The sequence below is a fragment of the Ambystoma mexicanum genome, chromosome 7q (genome assembly GCF_040938575.1).
Source record: "Ambystoma mexicanum isolate Mex_15411 chromosome 7q, UKY_AmexF1_1, whole genome shotgun sequence".
NCBI classification, from domain to species: Eukaryota; Metazoa; Chordata; class Amphibia; order Caudata; family Ambystomatidae; genus Ambystoma; species Ambystoma mexicanum.
This window is the reverse complement of record NC_090941.1, coordinates 961664623-961681980: the sequence shown is the minus strand read 5'-3', so window position 1 is coordinate 961681980 and position 17358 is coordinate 961664623. Positions and strand designations below refer to the sequence as shown.

The 17358-nt window shown below is 47.5% G+C and overlaps 1 protein-coding gene across 5 annotated transcripts in view; it reads left to right on the top strand.

The window, feature by feature from the left end:
• The window catches only part of EMSY (EMSY transcriptional repressor, BRCA2 interacting), a 698405-nt gene that overhangs the window by 325389 nt on the left and 355658 nt on the right, over positions 1–17358 (top strand). For all 5 annotated transcript variants that reach the window (XM_069640042.1, XM_069640040.1, XM_069640041.1 and 2 more), the window contains one exon: positions 11925–12064. In XM_069640042.1, the coding sequence (XP_069496143.1) occupies positions 11925–12064 (140 nt within the window). The remainder of the gene's footprint in view (positions 1–11924; positions 12065–17358) is intronic.

Here is a 17358-nt window from a genome sequence, read left to right as displayed (position 1 = left end):
CCACTCTGTCGTAGGTGCCTCTGTTAGGGAAATGTATCATTTATTTGCTTCATCGCCTCTCCTAGTGAGACCCCCAGCACATTTTGCTGGACTGCTGTACCCTTTTCTTTCAATCCTGAATGAGTGGAGCCTGTTTCCACTCATTCATCCTTGTGAGGTCTGTCTTTTGGAACTCTATTCTTTGTATTCTACCTATACTATGGAGTCTGTCTGCTCCATAGCTCTTAAAGATTTAACAAGTGGGGTCCTGGGAGTCCCTCTGCCAGACATTAGTCCTGGTTACGAGGGACTTACCCAGAGTCTTTAGCTCACTATCTTTCACAGAGAAGAAATATCCCAAACATATCAGTCTTTGTCCTGCCCTGGGGCAGTCCAGCACCGAAATGCGAGGCAATTCTCCTCTGAACAAGAGTACCAACAGAAACCCCAGACACGTGTTTCGGTCTGGTTGGACCTCATCAGTAGGGTGGATCTGTGCCTCTCTAAGAATAGTGAGCAAGGGGTCCACGTCTGGATTCCCCTAGTAACTTAGGGTGAGACCCAAAGTTACTTAAATATGCAGATTTAACAAGTGGGGTCCTGGGAGTCCCTCTGCCAGACATTAGTCCTGGTTACGAGGGACTTACCCAGAGTCTTTAGCTCACTATCTTTCACAGAGAAGAAATATCCCAAACATATCAGTCTTTGTCCTGCCCTGGGGCAGTCCAGCACCGAAATGCGAGGCAATTCTCCTCTGAACAAGAGTACCAACAGAAACCCCAGACACGTGTTTCGGTCTGGTTGGACCTCATCAGTAGGGTGGATCTGTGCCTCTCTAAGAATAGTGAGCAAGGGGTCCACGTCTGGATTCCCCTAGTAACTTAGGGTGAGACCCAAAGTTACTTAAATATGCAGATTTAACAAGTGGGGTCCTGGGAGTCCCTCTGCCAGACATTAGTCCTGGTTACGAGGGACTTACCCAGAGTCTTTAGCTCACTATCTTTCACAGAGAAGAAATATCCCAAACATATCAGTCTTTGTCCTGCCCTGGGGCAGTCCAGCACCGAAATGCGAGGCAATTCTCCTCTGAACAAGAGTACCAACAGAAACCCCAGACACGTGTTTCGGTCTGGTTGGACCTCATCAGTAGGGTGGATCTGTGCCTCTCTAAGAATAGTGAGCAAGGGGTCCACGTCTGGATTCCCCTAGTAACTTAGGGTGAGACCCAAAGTTACTTAAATATGCAGATTTAACAAGTGGGGTCCTGGGAGTCCCTCTGCCAGACATTAGTCCTGGTTACGAGGGACTTACCCAGAGTCTTTAGCTCACTATCTTTCACAGAGAAGAAATATCCCAAACATATCAGTCTTTGTCCTGCCCTGGGGCAGTCCAGCACCGAAATGCGAGGCAATTCTCCTCTGAACAAGAGTACCAACAGAAACCCCAGACACGTGTTTCGGTCTGGTTGGACCTCATCAGTAGGGTGGATCTGTGCCTCTCTAAGAATAGTGAGCAAGGGGTCCACGTCTGGATTCCCCTAGTAACTTAGGGTGAGACCCAAAGTTACTTAAATATGCAGATTTAACAAGTGGGGTCCTGGGAGTCCCTCTGCCAGACATTAGTCCTGGTTACGAGGGACTTACCCAGAGTCTTTAGCTCACTATCTTTCACAGAGAAGAAATATCCCAAACATATCAGTCTTTGTCCTGCCCTGGGGCAGTCCAGCACCGAAATGCGAGGCAATTCTCCTCTGAACAAGAGTACCAACAGAAACCCCAGACACGTGTTTCGGTCTGGTTGGACCTCATCAGTAGGGTGGATCTGTGCCTCTCTAAGAATAGTGAGCAAGGGGTCCACGTCTGGATTCCCCTAGTAACTTAGGGTGAGACCCAAAGTTACTTAAATATGCAGATTTAACAAGTGGGGTCCTGGGAGTCCCTCTGCCAGACATTAGTCCTGGTTACGAGGGACTTACCCAGAGTCTTTAGCTCACTATCTTTCACAGAGAAGAAATATCCCAAACATATCAGTCTTTGTCCTGCCCTGGGGCAGTCCAGCACCGAAATGCGAGGCAATTCTCCTCTGAACAAGAGTACCAACAGAAACCCCAGACACGTGTTTCGGTCTGGTTGGACCTCATCAGTAGGGTGGATCTGTGCCTCTCTAAGAATAGTGAGCAAGGGGTCCACGTCTGGATTCCCCTAGTAACTTAGGGTGAGACCCAAAGTTACTTAAATATGCAGATTTAACAAGTGGGGTCCTGGGAGTCCCTCTGCCAGACATTAGTCCTGGTTACGAGGGACTTACCCAGAGTCTTTAGCTCACTATCTTTCACAGAGAAGAAATATCCCAAACATATCAGTCTTTGTCCTGCCCTGGGGCAGTCCAGCACCGAAATGCGAGGCAATTCTCCTCTGAACAAGAGTACCAACAGAAACCCCAGACACGTGTTTCGGTCTGGTTGGACCTCATCAGTAGGGTGGATCTGTGCCTCTCTAAGAATAGTGAGCAAGGGGTCCACGTCTGGATTCCCCTAGTAACTTAGGGTGAGACCCAAAGTTACTTAAATATGCAGATTTAACAAGTGGGGTCCTGGGAGTCCCTCTGCCAGACATTAGTCCTGGTTACGAGGGACTTACCCAGAGTCTTTAGCTCACTATCTTTCACAGAGAAGAAATATCCCAAACATATCAGTCTTTGTCCTGCCCTGGGGCAGTCCAGCACCGAAATGCGAGGCAATTCTCCTCTGAACAAGAGTACCAACAGAAACCCCAGACACGTGTTTCGGTCTGGTTGGACCTCATCAGTAGGGTGGATCTGTGCCTCTCTAAGAATAGTGAGCAAGGGGTCCACGTCTGGATTCCCCTAGTAACTTAGGGTGAGACCCAAAGTTACTTAAATATGCAGATTTAACAAGTGGGGTCCTGGGAGTCCCTCTGCCAGACATTAGTCCTGGTTACGAGGGACTTACCCAGAGTCTTTAGCTCACTATCTTTCACAGAGAAGAAATATCCCAAACATATCAGTCTTTGTCCTGCCCTGGGGCAGTCCAGCACCGAAATGCGAGGCAATTCTCCTCTGAACAAGAGTACCAACAGAAACCCCAGACACGTGTTTCGGTCTGGTTGGACCTCATCAGTAGGGTGGATCTGTGCCTCTCTAAGAATAGTGAGCAAGGGGTCCACGTCTGGATTCCCCTAGTAACTTAGGGTGAGACCCAAAGTTACTTAAATATGCAGATTTAACAAGTGGGGTCCTGGGAGTCCCTCTGCCAGACATTAGTCCTGGTTACGAGGGACTTACCCAGAGTCTTTAGCTCACTATCTTTCACAGAGAAGAAATATCCCAAACATATCAGTCTTTGTCCTGCCCTGGGGCAGTCCAGCACCGAAATGCGAGGCAATTCTCCTCTGAACAAGAGTACCAACAGAAACCCCAGACACGTGTTTCGGTCTGGTTGGACCTCATCAGTAGTGTGGATCTGTGCCTCTCTAAGAATAGTGAGCAAGGGGTCCACGTCTGGATTCCCCTAGTAACTTAGGGTGAGACCCAAAGTTACTTAAATATGCAGATTTAACAAGTGGGGTCCTGGGAGTCCCTCTGCCAGACATTAGTCCTGGTTACGAGGGACTTACCCAGAGTCTTTAGCTCACTATCTTTCACAGAGAAGAAATATCCCAAACATATCAGTCTTTGTCCTGCCCTGGGGCAGTCCAGCACCGAAATGCGAGGCAATTCTCCTCTGAACAAGAGTACCAACAGAAACCCCAGACACGTGTTTCGGTCTGGTTGGACCTCATCAGTAGGGTGGATCTGTGCCTCTCTAAGAATAGTGAGCAAGGGGTCCACGTCTGGATTCCCCTAGTAACTTAGGGTGAGACCCAAAGTTACTTAAATATGCAGATTTAACAAGTGGGGTCCTGGGAGTCCCTCTGCCAGACATTAGTCCTGGTTACGAGGGACTTACCCAGAGTCTTTAGCTCACTATCTTTCACAGAGAAGAAATATCCCAAACATATCAGTCTTTGTCCTGCCCTGGGGCAGTCCAGCACCGAAATGCGAGGCAATTCTCCTCTGAACAAGAGTACCAACAGAAACCCCAGACACGTGTTTCGGTCTGGTTGGACCTCATCAGTAGGGTGGATCTGTGCCTCTCTAAGAATAGTGAGCAAGGGGTCCACGTCTGGATTCCCCTAGTAACTTAGGGTGAGACCCAAAGTTACTTAAATATGCAGATTTAACAAGTGGGGTCCTGGGAGTCCCTCTGCCAGACATTAGTCCTGGTTACGAGGGACTTACCCAGAGTCTTTAGCTCACTATCTTTCACAGAGAAGAAATATCCCAAACATATCAGTCTTTGTCCTGCCCTGGGGCAGTCCAGCACCGAAATGCGAGGCAATTCTCCTCTGAACAAGAGTACCAACAGAAACCCCAGACACGTGTTTCGGTCTGGTTGGACCTCATCAGTAGGGTGGATCTGTGCCTCTCTAAGAATAGTGAGCAAGGGGTCCACGTCTGGATTCCCCTAGTAACTTAGGGTGAGACCCAAAGTTACTTAAATATGCAGATTTAACAAGTGGGGTCCTGGGAGTCCCTCTGCCAGACATTAGTCCTGGTTACGAGGGACTTACCCAGAGTCTTTAGCTCACTATCTTTCACAGAGAAGAAATATCCCAAACATATCAGTCTTTGTCCTGCCCTGGGGCAGTCCAGCACCGAAATGCGAGGCAATTCTCCTCTGAACAAGAGTACCAACAGAAACCCCAGACACGTGTTTCGGTCTGGTTGGACCTCATCAGTAGGGTGGATCTGTGCCTCTCTAAGAATAGTGAGCAAGGGGTCCACGTCTGGATTCCCCTAGTAACTTAGGGTGAGACCCAAAGTTACTTAAATATGCAGATTTAACAAGTGGGGTCCTGGGAGTCCCTCTGCCAGACATTAGTCCTGGTTACGAGGGACTTACCCAGAGTCTTTAGCTCACTATCTTTCACAGAGAAGAAATATCCCAAACATATCAGTCTTTGTCCTGCCCTGGGGCAGTCCAGCACCGAAATGCGAGGCAATTCTCCTCTGAACAAGAGTACCAACAGAAACCCCAGACACGTGTTTCGGTCTGGTTGGACCTCATCAGTAGGGTGGATCTGTGCCTCTCTAAGAATAGTGAGCAAGGGGTCCACGTCTGGATTCCCCTAGTAACTTAGGGTGAGACCCAAAGTTACTTAAATATGCAGATTTAACAAGTGGGGTCCTGGGAGTCCCTCTGCCAGACATTAGTCCTGGTTACGAGGGACTTACCCAGAGTCTTTAGCTCACTATCTTTCACAGAGAAGAAATATCCCAAACATATCAGTCTTTGTCCTGCCCTGGGGCAGTCCAGCACCGAAATGCGAGGCAATTCTCCTCTGAACAAGAGTACCAACAGAAACCCCAGACACGTGTTTCGGTCTGGTTGGACCTCATCAGTAGGGTGGATCTGTGCCTCTCTAAGAATAGTGAGCAAGGGGTCCACGTCTGGATTCCCCTAGTAACTTAGGGTGAGACCCAAAGTTACTTAAATATGCAGATTTAACAAGTGGGGTCCTGGGAGTCCCTCTGCCAGACATTAGTCCTGGTTACGAGGGACTTACCCAGAGTCTTTAGCTCACTATCTTTCACAGAGAAGAAATATCCCAAACATATCAGTCTTTGTCCTGCCCTGGGGCAGTCCAGCACCGAAATGCGAGGCAATTCTCCTCTGAACAAGAGTACCAACAGAAACCCCAGACACGTGTTTCGGTCTGGTTGGACCTCATCAGTAGGGTGGATCTGTGCCTCTCTAAGAATAGTGAGCAAGGGGCCACGTCTGGATTCCCCTAGTAACTTAGGGTGAGACCCAAAGTTACTTAAATATGCAGATTTAACAAGTGGGGTCCTGGGAGTCCCTCTGCCAGACATTAGTCCTGGTTACGAGGGACTTACCCAGAGTCTTTAGCTCACTATCTTTCACAGAGAAGAAATATCCCAAACATATCAGTCTTTGTCCTGCCCTGGGGCAGTCCAGCACCGAAATGCGAGGCAATTCTCCTCTGAACAAGAGTACCAACAGAAACCCCAGACACGTGTTTCGGTCTGGTTGGACCTCATCAGTAGGGTGGATCTGTGCCTCTCTAAGAATAGTGAGCAAGGGGTCCACGTCTGGATTCCCCTAGTAACTTAGGGTGAGACCCAAAGTTACTTAAATATGCAGATTTAACAAGTGGGGTCCTGGGAGTCCCTCTGCCAGACATTAGTCCTGGTTACGAGGGACTTACCCAGAGTCTTTAGCTCACTATCTTTCACAGAGAAGAAATATCCCAAACATATCAGTCTTTGTCCTGCCCTGGGGCAGTCCAGCACCGAAATGCGAGGCAATTCTCCTCTGAACAAGAGTACCAACAGAAACCCCAGACACGTGTTTCGGTCTGGTTGGACCTCATCAGTAGGGTGGATCTGTGCCTCTCTAAGAATAGTGAGCAAGGGGTCCACGTCTGGATTCCCCTAGTAACTTAGGGTGAGACCCAAAGTTACTTAAATATGCAGATTTAACAAGTGGGGTCCTGGGAGTCCCTCTGCCAGACATTAGTCCTGGTTACGAGGGACTTACCCAGAGTCTTTAGCTCACTATCTTTCACAGAGAAGAAATATCCCAAACATATCAGTCTTTAAGGCATCTGTGTTTTACTACTGCTTTGTTTGTTTGTTTATTTATTTGTTTGTTTATTTATTTGGTATTGCGCACCAAACCCTTGGGTAGCCGGGCGCAGCAGAAGTCAAGACAATTTAAGCTTAGTTACAGAATGTGTACAAAGAATCATATAATATACAAAACAGTTGGAAAATAGGTGCTGCCAGGATAGTTACAATGGCATACGGAAGGAAGCACGGTAAGAGACATGCAGCAGAAACAGCAGTGCAAGGTACCGAGAGGTAAACTAACAGTCATTTGTTCGTAGCCATTTAATTACATTGAGTCTGAATTTGGGATACGGTTGTTCCTTTCTGAGGTCATGCGGTAATGCATTCCAAGTTTGTGCTGTAATAACTGGGAAGCTAGATCCTCCAGCTGTAACACGTTTAAATCTAGGCATTTCCAAGGTATGGGCATTATCTGCTCTGGTTGGGCGTGTGGATGATCTTCTGTTTATCCTTTCAGCAAGATAAGGTGGGGCTAAGTTGTTTAAGCATTTGGAGGTGAGGGAGGCTGTTTTTAGGAGTACCCTGTCAGATATTTTTAGCCAATGAACCTCTCTTCTAGCATCTGAGATGTGTTCTCTCATAGGGATATTCAGAGCTGCTCTTAGGGCATTATTTTGCATTCTTTGTATTTTGTCGATGATATTTTTGTTGGCACCTGAGTAAAGAGCATTACAGTAGTCTAGTCTCGACATTACGAGGGCATTGGCCAGGGTGATGCAACTCGAGGTAGAGGAATGGTCTACATGCTCGGATAATCTTGCAGGTTTAAGCTGTGGAGGATGCGAGTGAATTGACTTGTTTCTTGAGCGAAAGAGTGTCATCAAGATAGAAGCCTAGTATCTTGACCACTGGCATCACCTTGATGAGATTGTTGTCGATATTGAAGGCGGTATAGCTAGGGCTATGTTTTTTTAAGTTAGTTTTAGAGCCTAGGATTAGTATCTCAGGTTTTATCGTCATTCAGGCAGAGGCCATGAGATGCCATCCATGCCTGAATGAGGAGGTATACTCTGTTTACTAAGGCTGTGTCCTCCAAAAAGTTGCCCGAAAGGGGGATAAGGATCTGGGTATCATCTGCATAATTTGTGTAGGTGATACCCAGTCTGTCCAATTTGTCAAACAGAGGCTTAGTAAAGATGTTGTACATAGTAGGTGAGACACAGGATCCTTGAGGTACTCCGCAGTCGATTTGAATTGGGTCAGCACCCGTTAATGGGGAAAAGACTTGCATTGTCCTGTTAGCCAGGAAGGATTGGACCCAGGCTATGGCTTCCCCTGAAAAGTGCGCCGGCGACCTAAGGTGGTTGCATAAGACTGCATGATCCACTAGGTCAAACGCTGCAGAGAGGTCCAGGAGAAGTAGCATAGCTGTTTGTCCCTTGTCCTTCAACTCGTCAATTTGAGTCTTAAGGTCTAGCAGGGCAGTTTCCGTTCCGTGGAGTGGGCGGAAGCCATACTGTCGTGATCCTAGTAAATGATTAGCTTCTAGGTATTCCTGAATTTGAATATATGCTACTCTATCAATAATTTTAAGTAGAAAGGGGACAGTGGTAATGGGTCTGTAGTTGGTGGGGATGGTGGGGTCCAGTGTTTGCTTTTTAAGCAGGGGGAGGACCCAAGATTCTTTGAGGTTATTAGGTACTGAATTGGTTTTAAAGAAAGCGTTAATGAGCTTGGAGATAAACGGGGCAAAGTCTCTAGCAGCATCCTTTTATAATTTGTGCTGTGCAACTGTCGCCCTTGCAGTTTGAAGGTTTTAACGAGAGAATGATTTTTTCTGTGTCAAGGATGGAGATTTCTTTAAAGGTAAATGGTGTAGTTGTGTTACACCCTGTGTCAGGGTATGGTTGTTGCTCAGAGGGGAGCAGAGAGGCCTTTTTAATTGCTTTTTTCTGTTGGAGGGTGGTGATTTTATTTAGGAGGGCTTTTTGAATTGCGGTGCACCATGGTTTATCCTTGGGGACAGTGTCTGCCGGTGGAATTGGGGCTTCCATTTCTCGGAGGATGGAAAACGGTTCCTTAGTATTAGAGCTAGCTTTTTCAATTCTATCATTGAATATCTTTTTTTTGTGTTGGTTATTTCTTTTTTATAGTGTTTGGAGAGTTCTGTTAATTTAGCCTTATTGACAGTAGTTGGGGAGTGGCGCCAGATAGTTTGCAGTTTTCTTTTCTGTAATCTTAACTCTTTAAGTTGGGGTGTGAACCATGCGTTGAGGTGGGATTTTTGTCTGGCTTTGCACATTTTAAGTGGGGCGGCGGTTTCCAAGGCTTGGGTCATGGCAGTATTGAAAATGTCTACTAATGATTTAGGGTCAGTATTATTATTGACATTGTTCAGGGAAGGGAGGAGGTGAGGGAGTAGTTTTTCTGCTGTGATGTTCTTTTTACTTCTTGTGGGGAGTGGGGTGCCATCTCTGTGGTTTTAGGACTAAGGAGGTGGAGTGTGGCTGAGAAAGTAATAAGGTGATGGTCGGTCCATAATTGTGGTGCATTATCTGTAATAATAATGTTACAGTTTAAGTCAGCCACCCAGTCCAGTGTTCTGCCTTTGATGTGGGTAGGGTATAGGACTTTTTGTGAGAGTCCATGATCTTTGAGAAGTGCATTTATGGCTTGGGTGTGTTTGTTTCCAGCCTCATTAAAGTCGAGGTTGAAATCCCTCAGCAGCAGGGTTTGTGAGTGGTTTTTAGTGTTGCTGGCTATGATATATGGAAGGTCCTCCTCAAAGGTTCCTAGTGGACCAGGAGTTCTATATATCAGGTGGATCATTAAGGTACGGTTGTTAGATAGTGGAAGTTTAGCTGTGAGCACTTCGCATGAGGGGTATGTAGGCGGAGTGGTAAGTCTAATGGCGAGGCTGGTTTTGTAGATGATGGCTAGGCCTCCTTATGGGCAGTGTTGCTGGGAACCCTTAGGGTCTTCCTTTAAGATTGTTTTTCTATATCCTCGATTAACTACAGTTCTTAAGGATATCTCTCCCCAAACGCTATAGTCTGAGAGATTGGTACACACACCCGTCCGTGGACTGCCAAAGCTGTGATGCTGGAAATGCGTTGGAGGGACTGAGCCTCCCTGTCCTTGTCCTGTACTCCTTTTTCCTGTGTGTTCTGTATTGTTTTCTGCACAGGTGTTGATGAGGGACTCCTGGCAGTGCCGCTCTTCCTCTTTTTGGTCATGGTGAACAGACCCTTGGGATACCCTTATGGCACCCATGGGTGAGGGTACATCCCTGTACCCCTAGTGTATGTTTTTGGGCACCTGTGTGTGGCCCACAGAGCAGGGTATGGGCTGGTGGCAGCGCCATGCTGAATTTGACAGGCGCTTTGAGTATCCTCCATTTTGGGATACCCAGTCCCTGCCATTAGAATCGGTTGATTCCTGATAGGAGACAAGATGGCCCCTGTGGCCTCTTGCTTTCTCTTGCCTGTTACCTTCTTTTCCCAAAGTCCTGGGAAGCCCTGGCTATGTCCCTTCTCCTGACTGGCTGTTGGGTGGAAGTTCCATATATGGTATTGTGTGGAAGTCCGGGCCCGACTGGCTGGAGCCTTCCCAGTAACTGTATGGTGTGGGTACACTCTTGGGGTGTGCCCTGGGTGAATGGAGTGTGTAACCAATATACATTTCATGGTATGGTTGTCTGGTTTCTAGTGTGTGACATAATGAATGAGACAGCCCTGCCCAATACTGGTATGAATGCAGTGTGGAGTGCTGAATAGCTGGGTGCTTGTCCCAATCCACATTCCTTGTTGCGAGTGTCTGAATGGAGAAGAAGGCCTGAATGCACTATGAGCCTGATTGACTGCCTGTCTAACCTTCTGAATGATTGTCTCTCTCTCTCTCTATCTCTCTCTCTCTCTCTCTCTCTCTCTCCCTCTCCCCCTCTCTTTCTCTTCCCCTCTCTCTCTCTCTCTCTCTCTCTCCCCCCTTTCTATTTTGGCCTGTTTGGCACGGTTAAACTCTGCAGGGGCTGCTGAGGATCCTCTGTGTTTGGTTCTCCCAGGGACGCTGCTCCAGCGTGCTGGTTCATCGTCTCTCCTCATTCTTCACAGGAGATTGGGCATACCTACAGCCAGAAGCCAAGTCAGCCTTTAATAAAGGGTGTATATGCCTATTGTAAAACTTAGCCCCTAGATACCATGCAGAAGTGTTAGTGCTTGGAGGGGGGAGTTGGAGGCAATGGTAACTTTTACTCTCGCTGGGTCTATATCCCCTAAGGGAAGTCCCCTCCAGAGAGATCCTGCTTACCCTGACCCCTAGGGGTTAAGCATAGAGGGCTCACCTCCCTAGTATCAAATGGGGTGGCTTTTCCTTGGGAAGAGGTGAAAATCTCCCTGGATTTGTCACAGATTTCTCAATGTCTCGCAAACACGAGGGGGCACCACGATGGAAGAAAAAAAGCCGCCTGAACAGGCTGCAGAAGAGGTGCATGAGCAGTGGGCACCGAATCTAGTTACAGTCCCAGATCAGATAGGCCCAAAGCTCCAGAGAAAGAGTCTTCTCAGCAATAAGCTTATTCCCCCAATACTTCACAACAAGAGGAGTGAGCAGCAAGCTCCTGCTTTAGCAGTTCAATGAAGCGGTTTAGGGCCCATGGATTATTCACCAAGATTCCTGGTGTGCTGGGGCAGGCTGCACAGACTCTGCAGTTCAAATTTCAAACATACATGTCTTATAAAACAAGTATGCTTGATTATTCTACCTCTAGGGAACTACCATAATGGGGGAGAACCATGGCCCACCTATAGACACACCATAATTATTTCCATTACTCTCTATTACATAAACAGCAGAACTGGTTTGCCAAAGAGTATGTTTACCAGGACCTTTGCCATCGGACAAGGAGGATTGTCATCGGCTTTCCCTCACTCCTGCACAAAGTGTGAACTTGTCCCCTCAGGGGTCTTCCCAGGATTCTGGGAAAGCCACCTCATCACTGATACCTACCTGCATTGTGAAGGGGACACCGGTCTTTCCTGGGCGTAAACCTGGATGCATTTACATTAAAGGGTGAACAATATTCATAATTGCCTGTATTAAAACCCCCAAAACTGATTTTTGTATTTTAATATATTGTTCAGTTTCTTTGAGGGATGAAGCAAGACATGTGAAAAGGAAATGTTAAAGGAAACCTGCTGTACAGTTTTGCTAGATTTAGAACTCGCTAATTTAATAAAATGTGATTTAACTATGAATGAGCGCTGAAGTAACTTTCTTTTTTTTTTAATATAAAGGAACAACAACTAAAATAACAACAATCCCTATGACTTCAAAGCCGAATGTCATTGTTGTGCAAAAGACAACAGGAAAAGGCACAACTACGTTTCAAGGCATCCAAGGAAAAAATGTTGTGACAACATTGCTAAATGCTGGCGTAAGTATTTTGGAGCAGATTGGATTTTCTGATGTGCTGTATTCCTGTTAATTTCTGTCTATTCTAATTTGCCCAGCTTTAACCTCTTCCTTTATGTGTAAAGGTTGCTCTATGCACACATTCTAAAATGTCTATCTTTCCACAATACTTTTGGCACAATTATTGAAGAAGGCTGAGGCTATTAGCGCAGAAGAACATTTTTTTAAATATCATGCAAGTGACCTGAGAAATCCACAGACAGAGTACATTTAAGGTGTTTTATTAACTGGTCCTAGAACATTGGGATAGTTGAAACGAAGGATGCTGCCTATAGCTTTCTCAATCTCCCTGTGGGCTCCCTCTACCCTAGCTGCCCCCTACCCCCTTTGAATCTTCCCGACATGCTCTAAAGCATGCTAGCCTCTACTACCTTTGTAATCTTAACAAGAAACCTAAAGTCCTTGGCCTTTGCTATCCACCTCCCTCTGGTACTTTTTAAGGGATACCTGTGGTCTGTTGGACTGCTCGATGTCAACAGGGTTGCTCTTCCAGTCTCACCCCCTCTTGCTCTATCTCTCCCTCTATCTAAGTTTCCACTCTCCTCCCTCTCTTATCTTCCTTGTCCCCTCTATTTCTACCTGTACCCATTTCCTTTTCCGCTCACTCCTCTCCCTTCCCCATCTCCTTCTATCTGATCACCTCTCATTCTCCTTTCGGCTCTCTTCCGCCGCCCTCGCACTATGTATACCTCTCACCTCGCCCCTCACATTGTAATCTGAGTCTACCCCTCTTTCTCCTAATATTACACACTCTTTGCCTGTCTCTCCCCACCACCTTCCCCCTTTTCTCCACCTTCCCCTCTATTACCCCTACTACCACCTTTACTTTTCTCACCAATCTCTGTTACTTAGTGTTAGGATAGTTTTTCTCAAGTCCTACTTATAGGAAGACTTTAGTAAGCTATCCCGGTGGTTTGTAGATCTCCAACTCTTAGTATCGGTCCATACTAACTCAGGACCTTTGTAGAGAGGCAGAGCAGTCAGGCTTCTCTTAAGAGGAAGATGCAAGCTGTAGGTAAGTACACGGAACCTAAGCTAGACATGCTCATCAAAGAAACTCTTACACTTATAATTAATATACAGTTATATATTTATTATATATACACTATAATCACTTTAATTTGTTTGCATTTATATTTACTTTAGATGTTTACACTAGAACAATTTGGAATACTTGAGAATACGCTTCAAAGGACACTTTCACTTTTGTTTGTGGTTACATTTGTAGCAACGTTAGAAAGGGATAAGAATGTTATAGTATTTCGATTTTTACGCACACCTGTGGTTTTTAACAATTCATACGGTAATACATTTACTCTGCAAACAAATATAGTGAAGTTACTCAAAGGGAGGAAAATGGTTAGTTAGTGTAACTTTAGCATGGTTCAAGGTTCTAGAGAGGGTTTCTTTGCACAGCAAATCTGTTAAGTCCATTAACACAACCCTAGCTAAAGGCAGTTCGGAGAGGGCTCAAAGTCTTGACAAGCAGCAGAATACCAAGAATTCCTGAGGATTTCTTCCAGTCTCTAGTGTTATAGAAGCAGTAAGTTAACAACTAACCAGGGAGACCTGTAAAAGGACTTGATGAAGAGTCACAAGCAGCGGCTTGAGTCGGAGGTAAGAGGGGGTGACACTGGACACCTCTAGGTGCACTCTAACGCTCTGGAGCAACTTCTTGGAATCAGGTAAGCACAAATAAGCAATGCCCTTTTCCCCACAGTACCTTAGGTTAAAAGAAAACGTTTGTGCTGGATGCTCCGCGATGTTGCCGCTCTGGACCCGATCTTTGGATTCCTTGGCCTGATGAGAGAAGGCAGGACAGTGGATGGGATCTCTCAGCAGCAGTCTTGAAGGAGGACCTGTGGCATGACTTTCAGCAGCTTCTTGGTTCACTCTGCTGCGGTTTTGGTGCCTTTTCTGTAGCACCAACAAAGAACACGGATCGCCCGGTCAATCTTCTTTGCTTCCTGCTGTCCCACACTCTGATGAGGGGGTCTGGGCGAGTTAGATTGGATCTATGGAATGTCCTTAGGGGTTCAGCAAAGATTTGGACGGATTCGGCATTTCCACAATGGTGCACTCGAAATGGGCAGCATGTGTCCTGGTTATTGGGGTTCTGCAACTCTGGAAACTACTAGGACCTCGGATGATTGCTCAAGTCAAAGTTTGTCTTGGGACTGGCTGTTCCCATCAGCCAAAGGGGAGAAGTCGTCCTCTTCAGAGCTACTCTGTCGCACAGAAAACAGGGTCAGGACAGCAATGGTCGCTTCACAGTGTTGCAAATGGTCTGCAGGCGGCTCTGGTCGTCTTCTTCAGTGACTTCAGCTTCCAGTGGTCGACTTGTTTTTCACTCCAGAATCCTCACCTTTTATACAGTTCCAGCACACACTCCTCTGCAATCTCTCTCAGCATTTTACAGAAAGGGGCGTTTGGCTGTCCAATCAGGACAGCCAGACCCCCTGTGGGAGTTGGTCCTATTCAGGCACTCTGGCAGACAAAGGACAGGGGATGAAAAAATCCTCCCCCAATTCCTGCCTGCCCAGACACTCTGGAGCCTAGGCGGGAATACCCAAGGGTTCCTGCCAAAGGCAAAACACACACACTGACCTCCCCCCTCCTAGAATGGTAGAAGGGCTAACAAAGAACAACCATGCCCGTAAAAGTGAAAAAAGAAGGGATGCCCCAAGTTGGTACTTGGGTGCCCCTATAGAGCAATACCAGGGCTATGGATATAGCCTGCTTGAAAAAACTACACAATAGTTGATAGAACACGTCCACTGCCACCAGCCATAACTAGGAGATTGTCTATGTGACTAAAAAGTCACAGGAGCAAAGAGAATGGGGATACTAGGTATCCCTTTGGCACTCCACTGATGGTGGTGTGTGCCAATCTCTCAGACTAGAGTTTGGGATATATACTGCTTTGCTGGACTTGGGACTGTTTCATTTTAACTCCTGAGTGGGACCTTTTTATCTCACACTCATGTGTTTTCCCCTGATTTGGACTTTATGTTCACTGTTTTTGGATTCTGACAAACTCCATAGGCATCTGCTTTTTGAATAGGGACACAAAACACCTTCAGTGCAGTGTCGCTGAGAAATCTTTTGGATTTCTCTTAAGGTTTAAATACCTTTTCTTGGGTGAACTACAGTTCTCCTGCATGAGGTCTGGCATGGATTCACATGCTCATGAATATTCCCCGTCGTCAGGCTGGGAATTCTTGGTAAAAGAAAAATCAGTTTGTTTCCTTTCTGAACTGTCTTTCTCCTAACAACCAATCACTGAGCTCTGGATCATACTGCCCCCAGCCAATGACTGCCCTCTACCTAAGCCCCTCTTCAGGCAGCCATCTTCAGATTTTTACCGCACGTTCAAGTGTTGGGAGTCTTCGTGCTTAGCTCTCAAGCTTTTACTGCGATTTTCGCTTTTTGGAAGAGTTTACTCTATTTTTCGGTCAATCGAGCCCGTGTGCTCCATCGATCATCCTTCCAATTAACGGGGACCTATTTTTCGGATTCTTCAGCGCCTTTCAAGGGTGGATTTCGTCGAGTTTCTTCGTGGAAGGTTCCAGAAGTTTCTTCAGGCCTACACTACATCGATCATGTCAGACGAGAAGAAGGATTCCCCTTCCCTTGTCAAGCTTTTTTCCGACTGCGGTTTGCGTACATGGACGACAAACATTCCCAGTGCCGATACTGCCTGTACCCTAGCATAAGAAGGAGGATTGAGCGTTTTGCCGTGATCTCTCAAAACGCACGTTGAAGGATCAGCGCAAGTGTCTGGAAGAGTGGCTGCAGTCCACGGCCTCTGCACCGGGTGGTTCCCAGGGGCATGCTTCTCCCGGATCCGGAAATGCTTAGCAGGCTTCTAAGTCCTTTGAGGGCGCTCCACCCGTGGGGGCCTAACACAAGGCCAATCACTGCGAGTCCACTTCTGTCAGGGTCGCCGCTGCTGTCGCTGCTGCTGTGGGTCCCCCGACGGTCAGGGCGCGCCCTTCATTTCCATCCACGTCAATCTCCAGTCAACGCTCTGGTTCCTCATCCAAGAGAAAGTCTGATAACCCGGGAAAGCTATGGGAGAACCCGGAGAAGACCAGACCGGAGAAGGCCAAGCAGGGGTTGGTGTCCAGCCTACACGCGGCGGAGAAGGCCACAGGAGACAAAGGGTCTGATCCGGCCCTTAAGGAGAAGGCCAAACAGGACAAGACCTCCAATCCGGCCTTGAAGAAGGCCAAGCAAGACAAAGGGCCTGGAATCTCTGTGAAGGCCCAGGTGCACCAGGCGAAAGCTTCACCCTCCCTTGAGGTGGTGGTGGTGTCGCTTTCAAGGGCCGTCGCAGCAGACCCGCAGGGTTCCCCGGTGACGGCAAATGTGACTCTTCTTCCTTCGAATATGCCCGCTGATAAGACGCCGGGGAAGCGGATTCCGGACCTCAGCCCGAGACCGACCCCTCTGAACCCGAAGAAAGGGCGTGGGGGGCGTTGAAGGCCTTCAGAGAACAGACTTTCTTTGGCTGGAGATGAGATGAGGACGACGTCCTTTCGTCCATACCGACCTAGGGAGACGGAATCGGACACGGCGACGACGACGGGAACGGATGACGACAGCGGGATGAGGGACCTCCCATCTCCTCTGCCCAGAGCCTCTCCTCCGGACGAGATGGGATCGTTCCACGCAATGATCTCCCAAGCATCGAGCTTTTCCAGCTCACACCGGAGGAAAAGAAGAAGGAAGGCTTCTTGTATCAGCGCCGAGAGGCGAAGAGGAAGACCATCCTCTCAGTCCCTCTACTGGACGATGTTTGGGGATGAAGGGTTGGCTCTGATGAAGAACCCCTCCACAGCACCAGCAAAGAGAGACCGACTGGAGAAAAAGTACAGGGTGCTGGACTCTGCATCCCAATGCATGCGGTCTCAAACGTCGCCAGACTCGGTGGTCTCAGAGGCGGCCAGGAAGAAATAGTCGGGCTCGACATCTTCTGCCTCATCCACCGCTCTGTACAGCGAGGGGAAGAAATTGGAGTCCATGAGTAGGAAGGTTATCTACTCTGCGGCGTCCACTATCAAGGCTGCCAACGCCCTCACCATTGTAGCCAGGTATGACCCGGAGCTGTGGTTTAAGCTAGCTCCGCTCCTGGACTTCCTCCCCGGTGACAAGCGGGTTGAGGACTTGGAAGTCCTTCAAGAAAGCGAGAGGGACTCGGATCATGCCATCGCTGTGTCCATGGACATTGCGGACGTGGGGTTCCGCCAGATG